Genomic DNA, 16,367 nt, shown 5'->3' with positions numbered 1-16,367 from the left:
GATCTTCATTATGAAGGCTTTTACTTGTAAACACTCTTAATTAAAAGCTTGAATGCAGGGTATTGAATTTCACTGTGATTCATTTTATTCCTGCTGGTGCATTCTGGGTTGCATCTTTTCCTTATGTAATGGATTCTGTCCTGTTAACTTAAAATAAATATGACTCAAGCTTTTTAGAGACAGCTTATTTTGCCCTTGAGCTTCTTTGCTTGGTTTGGTTCGGCCTGTTATTAACATCCTACATATTCTTTTTTTTCCTCTCACCACAATTGTTTTTGTCTATTTGCCTTTTCTTTCTGGTGTATTTTAGTTTAGTTTTGGTTGGGTTGGGTTTGTTTGGTTTTCCTGTCTTCACCCTAACAGTGCCCTTGTCTCTGGGTGTCAGGTCCAGGGTGTCCCAGGGAGCAGTAGGTCTCTGAGCTCCAATGCCAGTGGACATGCAGCCACACCAGGGGCTGTATCACTATGAGACTTCGCCCAGCCAGCCCTCCAGGGGGTAAGAGGAAGTTAGCACGCGCTAACTCATTTCTCTGCAGATTCATTTTCCCCTGTTTTTCATGATACATTCTATAAAAGAGAAATCTCTAGAAATGTCCCTGTTCAACATTTGCCTTTATCAAGATACCATGATTGTAGTCTTCGTCATGCATATGAACCCAGAGCGGCTAACTTAGCTTAGCATAAAGTCTGAAAGCAGCTGCTCTCACATTTTTCTGAAGAAACATTCATCTCACGGAAATTCCTTGAATGATCATGTGATGTAATCCATTGATTAGTGTACATGGGCGGGAATGTTCCATTGTTGTAGGACACTGATTTTAAAACTATTGTATTTCAAGTATTTTTCATGCCCGCACCACAATATTTCTGCTGTGTTAAAATGTCACAGTGGAATCTCTGGTTAAAAAATTAGTCTACACTAAGGAAGACGTGCTGTTACAAAACTTCACATCCATGCATCCAAATCAATACATTCAATTTTGAGAATGTTAGACAATCTGCAGTGGGCTGAAAAAAATTGATTGATCTTCTTTTCTTTTGGAAAACATACTTGAAAATGATTAAATTCTTGACCAGAATTATGTGCAGCGCCTATTACACAGGTAGGCTCAGTGAACTGGTACTATTCTTTTGTGCAGCACAGTCTTAAGATATAAAACCTAGCAACCTCACTGTTACAAGCAGACTTGGAGAACTGCACGCAGCTGTTGTTTCCCAAGAAATAGCTGCAGCTATTAGCACCCACTTTTTACATTTATGATCCTGCAGACAAGAGAGACATGCTAGACACATTTTCTAACTTTAGACAGAACCGTGCAGCTGTTTCCACCTGTTTCCAGTCATGATTACTGAGAAAATTTCTCTTCAAGAAATATCTGACTGATTTCCGAAAACGCAGAGCAATTCCTTACAATAATACACTCCCACCTACAACCACAACTTCTCTTTTTTTTCTCAGCAGTCCCTCACTAGCGAGCAAGGACGAGACACATCTAAGAGACTCAGTTCCTATTTTAATCTCACAGATATTCTGAGGAAGCCCAGGTCTCGCTGCAATTGTTGTGGACACAGCACTAGCTCAGCCCCACACCCCCTCACCCACCCACCCCCCACCCCCCCACCCCCTTTCCTCATGCCACCCAGGTTGCGGGTGGACTCGGCCTCTCTCTGACAGCTGCTAATTACAGGCTGACCAGGCCCTGCTGCGCTCTGCATGACTGCCTCGCGCCCCACTCAGGTTACCCAGTGAGAGAGAGAGAGAGTAAGAGAGAGAGAGAGAGAGAGAGAGAGAGAGAGAGAGAGAGAGAGAGAGAGATGGCTGGGTAGGAGGGAGAGAGACAGAAGGAGACAAGAAGGAGGAGGAGAAAGGAGATAGAAAGAACAGAGGGTGGAGAGAGAGAGAGAGAGAGGGTGAATGACTGGGGAAAAAAGAGTAGGAATGGGAGGGGAGGTGGGGAGCACCATGGATTAGAGAGCACAGATTAAGCTCCAGTGTGGAATATAGGTTGTGCTGAAAGAATTAAAGAACTGAAAGGGAGAATTAGGAGAAGATGGATGGATGAAGTCTGCGCCTTTAAGAGAGAAGCGAGAGGGACAAAGGGGGAAAGAACAGGAAAGACAGATTTTGAAGTAACCAGTGAGACGGAGGAAATGTCAGGGAATACGTTGAAATTCAAGACAAGACTGGAAAGTTCTTATGAAGCTCCCCTTCTCCAGTTGGGAAGGGGAATACCCAGATGGGTAAATTTCCACAGCGTTTTCCAATATAACAAATATACGCCATCTAGTGGTGAGAAGAACACATCACTACAACAATTCTTTTTCCCCTGCAAGAGCTATTATAATGATCTTGTCACTGTTAACTGTGAGGCTCCTCATATTTTGCTTCATCACATACAGTATATATGTGTCCTCATTTATGTGTTGATGTGTCTCATATATGTTGTTTTTGTAAACAAAGTGTACTTCTATTTTCCTGGCAGATTTCTTCTCACATGCTTCCAGAATTTTTCCAGAATGTAAATGAATTTATGATGAATGTGTAATTATTTTACCAAAAAAACAAAACAACAACACCATCTTTAACGCCTTCCCTCATTTACACATGAATTCCTGATTATTTTTTTAACCGTATTCATGTGACATTTACAGTTTAGTGCCATCAGAGCAGTCTCCATATAGTGACGCGTCCTCACTGCGAGCCCCGCTCCTCAATGGACCTCCCCAGGACTGCCGAGCCATGTATAATCCCATGACTCCCAGTATGACTCATGGATCGGGACCAGGACAAGGGATTGGCCACTGCATGGATCAATACATGAGGCCCCCTCAGGCTCCTCCACCGCTCAATATGATGGGCCACCGGGGTATGCCGCCGCCCACAGAGGGTGAGTCAGAGTATCTTTTACATCTCAGTCTCACATCTGCTACAGATTTGGATTTAAATACACTTGAGAGACAGAGCTAGGAACTCCAGGATTACACCTCTGCTGACATATTAATGTGCTAATATGCAGCATGGAATCACAATAAAACAGCAGTTCAGACCATTTTAACCTACTGCAATTATCCAGTTAACTGTAGGTGAATCAGAGCTGGAAACAAGACCCTCCACGAATCCACTGAGAAAAGAAGAAGGAAAGGTGCTTTAAGGACAACCTTGATGCACATAGATGTAGTTCACTGCTTAAACAAGACTGCAGGTCAACATGACGATGATGGAGTTGAGTTTAAAAAAACCTGTAGTGAGCTTCATTTACCAGGAACCCCCGGTCGCATCTTACTCACCTAATTTAGTAATGAGATTGAGTATATAAACATTAAAAGTAGTGTTAACTAAACTGCAATGAAGTTAAAGGTAGATATAAGACCATGGATGTACAGAATGTTCATATTCCTATAATTCCTAAGCATGTTATAACTTTGTTTTACTAAATTGCCATTCATGTTGTGTTTATACGCCAGCCTTCACATATGGAAGCCCCTTGGAGGTGTTTTAGATGTTGGCAAACGCAGTAGTGTGTTCAAAATCCCTTTATTACCAACCTAAATGCTAACTGTGGCGACTTGCAGTCATTTGTTTCACTGTTTCTATCTTCCGCCAATGTGTTACAGGCAACAGCACCCCCTACTGCAACCAGAACAACGTGATGTCCTCTCATCACAACTTCTGCCAGGTTCAGTCGGGCTCTGATCAGATCGGCTCAGGTGACGGTAGGGAAACACTCTTAAGCTCGGTGACCAACGTGGTTCCCATCGATGTATTCAGTTCTAAATCTGGTTTATCCCTAAAGCTAACCAGGCTGCTCTTCCTCTGCTCTCTTCAGGCTCAAGGTTCTCCACACCGCGTTCTATGCTTAAGCTGAGCAAAAAGAGAGCTCTGTCTATCTCTCCTCTGTCGGACGCTAGTGTAGACCTGCAGACCGTCATCCGAACCTCACCCAACTCCCTGGTGGCCTTCGTCAACTCACGCTGTAACCCCAATGGCTCTAGCTCTTATGGTCACCTCTCTGTGAGCGCCATGAGGTCAGATATCTCTATATTCCATCTTAAGTGAATTTGAAAGTCGGCAACAACATCTTTATCTCTTGATTCAGTTCATAGTAAAGTCTTGCAGCCATTGCTAAGTAATGTTCTGCAAACTCAAGAGTTTTTAAAATAAAATGAAAATATTCAATGTTGTCCTCCCATTTCCAATATTTTTTACACAACCATCATGTATACTCTACTTTCAAACACAATCAAGCATTCTAGCAAGTTGAGAAAGTAGCAAGGAAACCTGCAATTAAAAGACAGAAAAAATGGGTAATTTTAAGACTGATATTTAAATATGATGAGATGGATAATCTTGGGTAAATAAAAAAAATCTAAATTCCATGCAGTTTTTCTTCTGGAGGAGTCATTGTTTCATTCTCTACTCTGCAGTCCATCCCTGGGCTACTCAGGCAACATCAACTGCCAATCCAGGCCACAAGGCTCCATGTATGGAGGAGGTGGGGGGACACCCCTGGGAACACACACGCCAGGCCCCTGCCAAGCTTCCCGTTTGCCTCCCCACAATCCTCGGCTCCATGCTCCACCCAAGCATGGACACGTAAGACAACTCTCAGTCACTTTCCTAAGCAATTTAGAGTGATTTAGTGTCAGTGCACCACCTGCTTCTGGCAACAGTAAAAGGATGGATAATTGCTGGAATGCTAGAAAAGTTCTATGACAGAGATGAATGAATGTAAAGGGGGGGAAATTTAATATTGTATGTTGTGTGGCAGCTGAAGACGGAGCCGGGACTGGGAAATGTGATGGATGGCATGACTGTCAAAAGCCTGGAGGAGAGGTCAGAGGGAGATGTGGCCAGCCCCTCTTCCACTGGTACTCAGGTACAGTGACAGTCTCACAACAAATTGTGGCTGGAGTTTGACTTGACATGGGTTTTTGAAGACTAATTCACAAAGTTGAGTTTTTCAGTTCAGGCAAGCCACAACGTGTAGCTCAACTCACAACCTTGCTACATCAGCTAACTATCAGCTAGCTGTTTTTTTAACCACTTCAGCTGACAAGCCAGTTATCTCCTTCAATGCAATCTATTGGCAAATATCATGTTTCGTTTGCCTACTCTTTAATCAATGCTTCTCTTTGTTGCTGACTCTGCTCTGCACCCTATGGGGGTCTTTGCCGTTGCTTCTCTCCCGGCCCCAGAATGGAGCCGTACCTCTAGTTACTCTGGCTGCAATGGAAATTTACTTTAAATTTTAGATAAAAGTGGTGCTGACTGAAAGGGATATATATGCATATGTACAATTGTCATGTCAAGTTTTTACATACATAGTGCCAAATCGCAACAAAAGTTGCACATTCCATACAGCAATTCTAGATTCAAACTCTTTCCATTGTTTTAGTTTAAAAAGGTCCAAAAATTCCCCGCTGCTAACTGTGTTTTTAAATGTTTGGTCTGTCCACATACGTTTCATCAGGACCCTCTCCTGGGTCTGCTGGACGGCAGAGATGAGTTGGATAAGGAGGATGGGAAACCTGAGCCAGAGGCCATCTATGAAACCAACTGCCGGTGGGAGAGCTGCAACAAGGAATTTGACACACAAGACCAACTCGTTCATGTAAGAAATAGATGCAAGAGAGTGAATCTAAAGTTGTGTTTTATCACCTTACAATAGTCTTTCCTTCTAGGACTATTATTAATGGCTATTTGTATTTATCTGTTTACGCTGCAGCACATTAATAATGAGCACATCCACGGAGAGAAGAAGGAGTTTGTGTGTCACTGGCAGGAATGCTCTCGAGAACAGAGGCCTTTCAAAGCCCAGTATATGCTGGTGGTTCATATGCGCAGACATACTGGAGAGAAGCCACACAAGTGCACTGTGAGATTCTTACTCTTGCAAACATCCCACACCTTCATAACTTATGGCAACATATATTTACTTATAATTGATGATTGAATACTCATCTGGCTCTATTGTGACATGATTTAAAGGACGAGAGGGTGGAAGGGCATTTTCTTTAATGTACCTGACTTCTGTATTAATAGGGGGTCTAACAAATACTACAAATTTACCACGAGGTGATCATAATGGGGAGCCTATAGCAATAGTTAATAGAATGGCGTATTTTTCTTCACTTGAAATGATAATAAACACTGTTCAAATCAATAATGCTAGAGGACAAGAGACAATAAATCATAATGAAGCTCTTGTAAGATAACCAAAGGCACTGCGTCTCTCTTGACAAAAAATTTAATAATAAGATCAGAATAAGTTGTTTATTCTCCATAAGGACTGCTGGAATGTTTCCTGTGGTATTATAAAAACAATATCTTGTGTTTTTTTTGTTTCAGTTTGAAGGCTGTAATAAGGCCTACTCTCGTCTGGAAAATTTAAAAACCCACTTGCGCTCTCACACTGGAGAGAAACCATATGTGTGTGAACATGAAGGCTGCAACAAAGCTTTCTCCAACGCATCTGATCGGGCCAAGCACCAGAACCGAACTCATTCTAATGAGGTACTGAGTTGTACTGCACATGAACTTGAAAGTTAACAGATGAAATGTCATCAGTAATGAAAAAATATACTTACATTTTTATGTGTAGGGTCAGGAATGAAAATGTGAATTGCTCTAAATGTGCTGTAAATTTTAGGATACTGTCATACAAGAATGAAAATGCAAGATTTAATACGTTGGCTAAATCTTTGCCCTTTTAGAAACCATACATTTGTAAGATTCCTGGCTGCACGAAGCGGTACACAGATCCAAGCTCTCTACGTAAACACGTGAAGACAGTCCATGGCCCAGAGGCCCACATCACCAAGAAGCATCGAGGAGATACAGGCCCTCGACCCCCTGGCTCAGCTATGACCCCTGGAGGTCAGAACACTGAACTGCTGCTGGAAAAAGAAGAGACACGAAGAGAGGACTGTAAACTGTTGGCTCCTGATGCTGCTCTGGTGAGAGATAGATTTTTCATGGCTTACAAGATCATTTGGATATTGAAAATGAAATAAATTACAATTCACAGCGTTAAATCACTTCTTTCAGAAATCCCAGCAAAGCCCTGGTGGTCAGTCGTCTTGCAGTAGTGAACGTTCTCCACTGGGGAGCACCAACAACAATGACAGTGGGGTGGAGATGAACCTGAATGCAGCAGGAAGTCTGGAAGACCTCACAGCCCTGGAGGATGGTGTTACAGCTGGAGGAGGAGGGGAGCCCGGAGGTGTCGGAGGAACACTGGGAATGTCAGCTCAGGCCCTGAAGAGGCTAGAGAACCTGAAAATTGACAAGCTGAAGCAAATACGCAGGCCCATACCCCCTAGCCGTTGTCTCAACAACAAGCTACCTCCACTTCCTTGTACGTTCAGTGATGAATAATCAGTCTGGGTTTATATTCTGTTCATGATAGTGGTGATACTGTAAGCATAGTCTTGATTTATATTGGTGCATTTTGAAGTATACTGGTTAGTGAAGTACTAATACTTATGGTTTGCCCACTCAGTAAATTCAATGCCACAGCATACACTGTTTCAATTGACCTATGACTGATTTTATCACCTATTGTTTCTTTGAATTCACAACTAATTTTTAACATACACATTAGTATGAATATTCCTGAGGATTTGTCATCCTGTTTCTGAACTCTTTCTCCATCTGTGTCCATTTTCAGGTTCAGAGGAGACAATGGGAATATGTACACCTTCTCCTCTCCTCTCAAATCGACGTGTTTTGGAGCTGTCCAACCACGAGTTAGGAGGTGGGGCATTGATTAGCTGCAATGCTAATGACAGGAGAGGAAGTGGGACCAGCAGCCTAAGCTCCGCCTATACTGTGAGCCGTCGCTCCTCTATGGTCTCTCCGTACCTGTCCAGCCGACGCTCCAGTGATGTCTCTCAAATGGGAGGAGCAGGAGGGGGAGGATGTCATCTCCTTGGCCAAGAGCAGAGTGGAGGAGATCCGCTCTCTCCCGAGACCAATCGCAGAGGACCTCCCTGTCCTGGAGGAGGAGGATTGCCAGGTCTTCCCAATTTAACGCCAGCCCAGCAATACAGTCTGAAGGCTAAATATGCTGCAGCTACTGGTGGACCACCACCTACTCCTTTACCCAATATGGAACAGCCAGGCACCCCAGGCAGAAGAGGTGGCATTTTAAGTGAATACCAGGGGCAGCCTTTGCCTCCTTTCCTTCAGCAAGGTGGTCCGAGAAGGCACAGTGCCAACACAGAGTATGGCACCGGCATTATCTACCCTCATCAGGCTCCAGGTAACAACAGCAGGCGAGCCAGTGACCCAGTGCGATCTGTAGTGGATCCACAAACTCTTCCCAAGCGCTTCAATAGCCTCAATAATGTATCCATGATGGGCCGAAGGAACGCACTGCAACACCGTGGCTCTGACACCAGCCTTTCCCGTCACATGTACTCCCCTCGACCACCCAGCATTACGGAGAATGTCATGATGGAGGCTCTGGGCATGGAGAACCACCTTGCCCCTGTGGATGCTAGAGGCCGTTCCATGACAATGCCCACTGGTGAGGGAGGATTCATAGGATACCAGCAACAGCATCAGACCCTTGGAGGGGGAGTACCTCTTTCAAACCAGCTGTCTCCTAGCCATGACTCTCTGGGCTGCCCAGACCAAAGCTACATGCAGGGGCAGTACCAGAACCAGAGAGGAGAAGTCACATCCAGGGCTGGTGGGAATCCAATGGGCCAAACCAGGCCTGTTCACCCAGAGGGCATGTCTAATACTCTTCTACAGCAGGCAGAGTACAGTATGAGCACTTGCCAGCTCAGTCCCTCGGGCCCCCATTACCCTACCTTAGGTCAGGCTGGTGACACTGGGACTGATAGAGGCCCTTGGAGTGGTACCCACAACCAGGTCCAATCTTCCAGCCATTCTCTCCAGAACCAGCGAGGGATAGAGTATTCAGACTCTAGTATGCAGCCCCAGCAGACACAAGCCCACTTCAACAATCAGACAGGCCTTTATAACAATCCAGATGGAACCCACAAACTCACAATCAAGCCTGAGCAGCAGTTCCAACCTGGGATGGGAGGTGGCAATGCCTGTCAAAGTGCTAAGCTCCAACAACAGCGGATGCTTCTCCAGCAGACTCAGGGTTACCCCCAACAGACTGGCCGGGTTATGATGAGGAACTCTAACAATCCTAGCTGTGACTTTCAAGGACAGAACCAGAACTCCTTCCCCGCTGGAGGAGGCTTAAGCTTAGGCTGTGCTGGCACTACACTTTCTGATGGGCAGAGGTCTGAAACCCCCATGATGCAGGTAAAGGAGATGATGGTGAGGAACTACGTACAGTCCCAGCAAGCGCTCATGTGGGAGCAGCAGCAAGAACAGCAGCAGCAGCAGCAGCAGCAGCAGAGTGGAATAAAACCTCCCCCTCTTTCAGATAACATAGATATAGGCCAGACAGCAATGATGCAGCACAGTCCACAGCACCAAAACCAGAACCTTTACTCCAGCCAGCAATATCCTTCCTACCCCAACCAGAACTTGGTCATGAGCCCTCAGACCCATAGCCGAGGGCTGAGCTCTTCAACACCTAAAGACCAGCAGCTGACAGGTCTCCAAGGCTCATGCTATAGTCAGGAAATGGTGGTGCCCAGGCCCCCTCAAGGACGGAAACCTCTTAGTCGCCAGAACAGCTTATCACAGGTTGGAGGCTACTTGGGCAGCCCACCACATCTCAGCCCTGTTCACTCCAATTCCAGCCCCAGACGAGGGGTTCGTCTGCCTCCAGTCCAGCATCCACAGCAACCACCACATGACATGTTCTCCCCTTCCAATAACAACAATATGTACTACGCTGGTCAAGTCAACATGGATATGGAGAAACACATGGACCCCCAAAATGGACCTTGTCAGCAGCATAGTATGGGGTCAAACCTAGACCCAACAGGTGTCACAAAGTCTGCCCCTCTGGCCCCCTACTCTGAGTCCGGCCCAATCTCCAATGCCTTAGAAAACCTGGACTTGGACAATGCTCGAATAGACTTCACCTCTATCATCGATGATGCAGAGTCTTCTTCATTCAGTCCAATCAACAATCCCCTTCAGGGTCAACCAGGGTCTTCCTCCCAGGCCTCATCACGTCTCACCACCCCCCAGACTTCTGTCAGTCTACCTGCAGGCTCCAGTCTGTCCAACATGGCCGTAGGGGACATGACATCCATGCTCACCTCACTGGCTGGCGAGAATAAATACCTTAACACATTATCATAGAATAACACTGAGGGGCAGGCTTTTTCCAGACTAACAATCAAATAGCTTTGCCTAGTAAAAACAGCCCAGTATCCAGAGATGACCAGCCCATGATCTCGAGTCCTGTTATTTCTGGTGACTGGAATATTATGTGTTGATAGAGTAGTCTGGGTGGTTTTATACACCCCCCCATAAGCCTTAACATGCAAGCACAAAAAAATCAACACTTGCTTCTCAAATAGAGATCCAGGATCTTTAACTGGCAATGATTTGTTTCTACCGGATGTCAGTGCAACATGCTGAAATGTGTTTGGGTTGCAGGTAACTTTGGACTGGAATGAAGGCCCCATATCAGGTCTCAAAATTATAAGAATCCCCACCCAAATCCTTACACCAAAGGTGCCTAATCAACCTCCCTTGCTGCATATTTTCCTCACTGCCTTTTTACTTGTTTTTATTTCCAGAGCTGACAAAAACACAAGAGATGATGCCTGATATAAAGCTAATACTGAACATGTTCCAAACAGGCATTCCAATGGCCTAATGCCATGGCAACAGTGGAGAAGAGAAGGATAAGTGTAAATAAGTTTTATATATATATGTATATATATATATATACATACACACACACATATATATATATATATATATGTATATATACACATATGTATGTATGTATGTATGTGTATATGTGTATATATATATATATATATATATATATATATATATATATATATATATATATATATATATATATATATATACACACATATATACATATACACACACACACACACACACACACATACATATGGACAATGGGACAGTGGATCAACCCTCCGTCTCGTGATAAACCGCTTTGATTGTGAAGGCTTATTCAAGATGCTTGTTTGAAAAGTTGAATGAAGACTAAAAATATTCTTTTAGTGACTGAAAAAAAAGATGTCTCCATGCTACTAAATATTAATCTATATTGCTAGGGATTTCTTCCTTGACATGAACAGAGTCTATACCCATGGCATATCAGTATTTCCACACATCATGCACAAACGTGCTCATATATTCTACATACAGACACTCAGGACTTATTCTTGTTTGAATATTTGGTGTTACATGTACCTTGTAGATGCCTTTCCTGACAGAGAGTTTGCACTCCACATTTACTGTAAGTGTTCCTAAAGCAGCTGTGTACTATTTTTTTGCTTATAAGTGGAAACCAGAAAGTGCCTTGCTCTTCCCAAGGTACATAAATATGGAATGAAGCAACTATTCCCTCCACACTATGTCTGATATAATAAATGATAATACCTTTGCTAAACTTGTACAGCTAAGAATGACAGACATTTTGAATTTAATAAACTGAATCAGCCGGTATGTATCTGTTAATAAACCAGTAATAGTTGCCAGTGTTTTATAAACTGCGGTACATTCACATTTCAGTGCTGCTGCACTTTTGCTCTAATCCCAAAGAGGTGTTTTTAGGAAACTGTTGCATTAGTAATTCAGGATAGGGGATCAAGAAGCATGCATTTCATCAGTTGCTACCACTGTAGTAAAACACATATTGTATAGGTACATTGAGGTACTTTGGTGCAACTATTTGAGCTGTATAATACACAAATTTGATGCAGTTCTTGTATGATTTTACACTGTGGCTTTGCACTGATTCAGCACTGTGTGGAAAGGTCTCTGTGTCTTACGACTATTCACATAAACCTCATTTTGACATTAATCATAGTATTTTTAAAAGAATAAATCAGAGCACAGCTGGACCCATAAGGCCACATTAAAGTATTACTTCAGCATTGTTATGTGACATTTCAGAATTAAACAGTAGCGTCTCTTCAAAGTGTTACTAAGCATTAATAGTTCCTCTTTTTGGGAAAAAAAAAAGTGTACAACTTACCAAAGACACCTTAAAATGGCTGAGAAGATGCACAGTCTATGTTAACACTACACTAACACTAGCAATAAGGGCATGACAGATAGTGCTGTTCATTAGAATGTATGAGATGTTTTGTATAAAATGATCTTTTTATATTAATGTACTTTATGGATGTTGTTTTCTATGTGTGTGTTGGTTTTTTTTTTTTATAACTGTCATCCTTCATTCTGACTTTTTTGCTGGCAAAAGAATATCACCTTTTAGCAACAGAAAGCTATAATAGTAGCATTAACTATAATAGACAAAAGCCAAGTGTTATATTTTGTGTACAATTTTCTACATTTTTATACAAATGTGCTATATTTTACCAGTTCATGAATAAACATGTTCAGTTTGGGATGGATGCAGGAACTCTGCGAATTTTTGTTCTTTCTTTATGCCACTTTGAAGCTTTCAGTTGAGGCTCACGTCATGTTAACATTTTAGTGTGAGAGTCAATGATTCAAAACAACTTCCAGAGTGAAGACTATAAATTGCTGGCTGACTTGATGTTTCTGCGCTCGCCTGTGATGACTTCTTTCCTCCAGTAGAGTGCAGTACAGCCTCTGAGCAAGCACACTTCAACAACCCGCACTATTCCTACTTAAATCTCTATAAATGCAGTCACATGCTGTACCCTATATATAGCCCCTCACCCTTTAAGTACTGCATTTGTATTCTGCATCATGTAAATTCATAATCCAACGGCAGTTTTACCCTCTACTTTGTGAATCTAACAAGCCGGCCAACAGAGGGCATTTGTCCAAGATTATCTTTTATCCCCTTCCCACAGACTAATTGTAAAGTCTGTTAGAGAGGCACAGGACATTGGGACCTACAAGGAGCTGCTGCAGTATAAAAGTTAATGAATGCTAAATATGGCTGCTCTCGGTGACATCAGTGCCTGGCTGGACTCTCTGTGGTCACGACTGGCACCATGGCTGCTGAATGCTGCAAGAAGAAAAACTGCTCAAATTCAGCTTGTAAAATATTATCAACATGGCATCTCTGCCTTGAAAGACACCGTATAAGAGAGAGTGGCGGGGTAGTCGTGAGAGGAGGAATATTCATATCCACAGGTGTTTCTGTACTCTACAACTTTTCCACCTTATGTCCCCTTGAAGTGACGTCGTGTTTATTTGTGACTACACCGAATATGGATGAGGATGTGGACATGAGTTGAGATTTAAGGACATGTTTAGCAGATCCTCGGAAGTAACAAAAACCACTGAAAAGTTGTCATGTCCATTTTGAGTAAGGAGGCGATTCCCAACCAACCAGTTCTGGGGGTTGAAAAACACCACAAATCACAGATTATTTGCCTATTATATATGCTCCATTTATGATATCATTAAAAACAGCTCTGGTCAGCGATTGCTGCTCAAGCTAACGTGTGACATGTCTCACTTGTGACAGACTGAACTACAAGTTAAAACAACTACAAAGTTTTAAAAGTGCACAATGATTTGAACATGCCTGTGGTAGGAAACAATAAACTCAAATATCCGGTCGCTTGTGAATACCCTGATGTAGAAAATAACTGTCTGCTCCACCTCGCGTTTCCCTGACATAAGCTGTTTGATGCCCTTCAAAAAAAACAAAAAAAAACAAAAAAAAAAAACATTTTTTTTGATGTGCTAACCAACTTTACCGTTCTTTTTTACAGTGTTGTCTCGTTTTGATGCAGGGACCCCAGTGTGCTTTGACTATATTGGCATTGTGGTGTTGTGGCATGGCACGGTTGACTCAAGGCAGCCACTACAGCCTGGCAGGGATGCTAAAGTTGACTCATTCGCTCCAAGGCGAGGGGAAGTTCTCCTGCAGGATTGAGGATCTGCAATCAGATGTGTGATGTGAAACAATAGCAATCAGTCAGATAAGGTGTGTGCAGGAGTGACAGGGGCTGGCAGGCTACAGAGGTAATATTACATTTGGACAGTGACAGGATTTTCATGAGTTTTAGAATGAAAACTGTATTCAAAATGCGCAATTTTCATTCATGCGAGACGCACAAAACACCATCATCAAAGGTTTGCTTTATTGGGAGAAATTATCGACTTAAACACTGAATACCCTTGTGTTTATTCAAATTGTCATGAAATGTCTGCAGCCTGAGACCAACGTGATTTTCATGCTAAAAGACCATATCTTATTTTAATGTGTGCGTGTGGTGTAAAAATATGTTCTTGGACAGGTTTGCGTCGCATTCTAATGTAAAAAAGTCAGACAGCATTAATGGAAAGTTAGTGTTGTCAAGTCTCCACGACGTGATCTCCACTCCTCTGCAGAGTTACAAATGGAAATGCCAAAATAAGAACAGAGTTTTTCAAATGCAAACAAGTGGGCAGCATAATGACTTTTCTCTTTTCTTGTCCTGCCATTCAGAGGGAGGCTTTTCTTTTCCTTTTGTCGCTTAGGTTGGCATATAATTAACTCCTGCTTAATATGCTGTTTAAGGGCTCTCCTCCCCATGCTGGAAGCTTTGAACCCATAGACCACAGACAGGGACAAAACCCCAGTGGGACTGCTTCCTCCACACTCTCAGTGTGTGTGTGTGTGTGTGTGTGTGTGTGTGTGTGTGTGAGGGAGTAAGGAGGGGTGGGGGGTTGCCTAACACAAAACTTCAACTCTACAGTATTTTTTTGTAACTTTATCTTAGGTTACTCCTAATGTATCCGAAGTCCAGCACCAACAGAAGTCCATTAAACTACAGCAGTGCAGCAGGGAACTAAAAGCGCCGTCCCACGAACATCCTTGAACTTACCAACTGCATATCCAAATTCTTCCACATTTCGGAAACAAGCGTTTGACCATAAACATTTTAACAAATTAGCCCTTTGGCAGAAATGTGCAATTATTTAGAAAAACACATGCGTCTGGAATGTGTCTCCATTCAGTCTGAAAGAGAGTGCTGACATAATACCCGGACATACATGAACATAACGGACCAAGCAGCTCCCAGGACCTCTAAAGCACCTCTGCACCTTTGTGACCCTCATCTCTAGCATAGTTTATTGCCCCCCCTCCTCCTCCTCCCTCTTTCTCTCCTCCCTTCTCCTTCTATCCATCCCACCACAAAGGGCCAGGATGACCCCTCTGTCCCTCTTTCTTCAGGCCTTCACTCCCTTCAGGATGCTTTCTCTTCCAGAATCTATTAAGAAACCAACCCGAGCAGTCGCGGCGGCTGGACGGCTGAGGGAGGGTGACTTTTGTTCTTCACCAAACTAAATATAAACATCACCTGAGCTCCAATGGTGTCGTTGAATTCAATAAATTCATATTTTGGTTTGTGTTAAATTAACAATACAGCTCTAAACATGTTTATTTGACCATATTATAGGGGGGAAAGAGCCATATTTCAATCATGTCTTATCCTCAACGGAGTACAGAGCTGCTTTGGTTTTGTGATAATCTCATGACATGCATATATTTTATGCTCTATTTTTATTCTAATCTCTATGACATCTCTTCAACAATAATGCTCTAAAGGGCTGTAGGCCTGTTTACGCTTTATAGAAGAAAATCCTTGTATGATTAGAAGAGATACGTTTTATTGATGGATTTAAAGCGATCGCACGCATCACGTATAATCTGCCTTTTACTCCTCTAATCGCTTACTCATCCCAGTTTGTTTACTCCCGACACATTATGCAGAGAAAAGCAACCCGGCACGCTGTATTATCTCTCAGAGTGACCGAGAGGCAGGGGGGCTCGAGAGAGCCAAGGTGGGGGTCCTGAACGCCGAGTTAGAGTTTTATTTCGGATGTTTTTTTCAGTTGCAAAACAGATTACGGTTCAGGCTGCAACACAAAAGACCGTCAATGCACCACTTCCTACAACCATCCCCGGTGAATGGGGGCGCAGGACGGGGTCCTCTCCAGGGTACTCGAGCGCAGGTGCGACGTGCAAAGCCATAAAACATGAAGGGGAGGGGAGGGGAGGGGGGTGGAGGCGCGCGCATATAGGCCTACCTGCTCTATTAACCTGCGGTGAGAGCTCTGTACGCCGTTGCCAAAATCATCATTTGCACCACCTTAAAAAGTTTACACGCTGTTGCGCCTAATAAAATGTGCCTGCTTTCCTTTTGCAGCTTCACGGATCAAATGCGTCACACAAATAATGAGTGAAACAGGACAGTGGTAACATGTAAAATACAATTCATTCTATTCATGAGTTTGGTGGGTGATAAGTGAACGACTGGTTGAAGTAGGGGATTCC

At 43.2% G+C, this 16,367-nt stretch overlaps 1 protein-coding gene and 1 long non-coding RNA gene across 4 annotated transcripts in view; one reads left to right on the top strand and one right to left on the bottom strand.

Annotated features, from left to right (window-relative positions):
- Positions 1–10,868, top strand: part of gli1 (GLI family zinc finger 1) — a 46,151-nt gene extending 35,283 nt beyond the window's left edge. For all 3 annotated transcript variants that reach the window (XM_086199819.1, XM_086199820.1, XM_086199821.1), the window contains 12 exons: positions 386–496; positions 2,653–2,888; positions 3,616–3,714; positions 3,828–4,026; positions 4,426–4,594; positions 4,770–4,877; positions 5,472–5,612; positions 5,727–5,876; positions 6,350–6,514; positions 6,715–6,957; positions 7,049–7,358; positions 7,671–10,868. In XM_086199819.1, the coding sequence (XP_086055945.1) occupies positions 426–496; positions 2,653–2,888; positions 3,616–3,714; positions 3,828–4,026; positions 4,426–4,594; positions 4,770–4,877; positions 5,472–5,612; positions 5,727–5,876; positions 6,350–6,514; positions 6,715–6,957; positions 7,049–7,358; positions 7,671–10,246 (4,467 nt within the window). In that variant the 5' untranslated portion in view covers positions 386–425 and the 3' untranslated portion in view covers positions 10,247–10,868. The remainder of the gene's footprint in view (positions 1–385; positions 497–2,652; positions 2,889–3,615; positions 3,715–3,827; positions 4,027–4,425; positions 4,595–4,769; positions 4,878–5,471; positions 5,613–5,726; positions 5,877–6,349; positions 6,515–6,714; positions 6,958–7,048; positions 7,359–7,670) is intronic.
- LOC147268324 (uncharacterized) overlaps positions 1–16,367 on the bottom strand; it is a 64,842-nt gene that overhangs the window by 26,738 nt on the left and 21,737 nt on the right. The gene's annotated exons all lie outside the window — the stretch shown is intronic.

This window comes from Aulostomus chinensis, chromosome 3 (genome assembly GCF_037954235.1).
Source record: "Aulostomus chinensis isolate RoL2024-O1b breed Wild chromosome 3, RoL_Achi_v1.0, whole genome shotgun sequence".
NCBI classification, from domain to species: Eukaryota; Metazoa; Chordata; class Actinopteri; order Syngnathiformes; family Aulostomidae; genus Aulostomus; species Aulostomus chinensis.
Note: the sequence above shows the minus strand (reverse complement) of the source record. Positions and strands in the feature narration are given on the sequence as shown.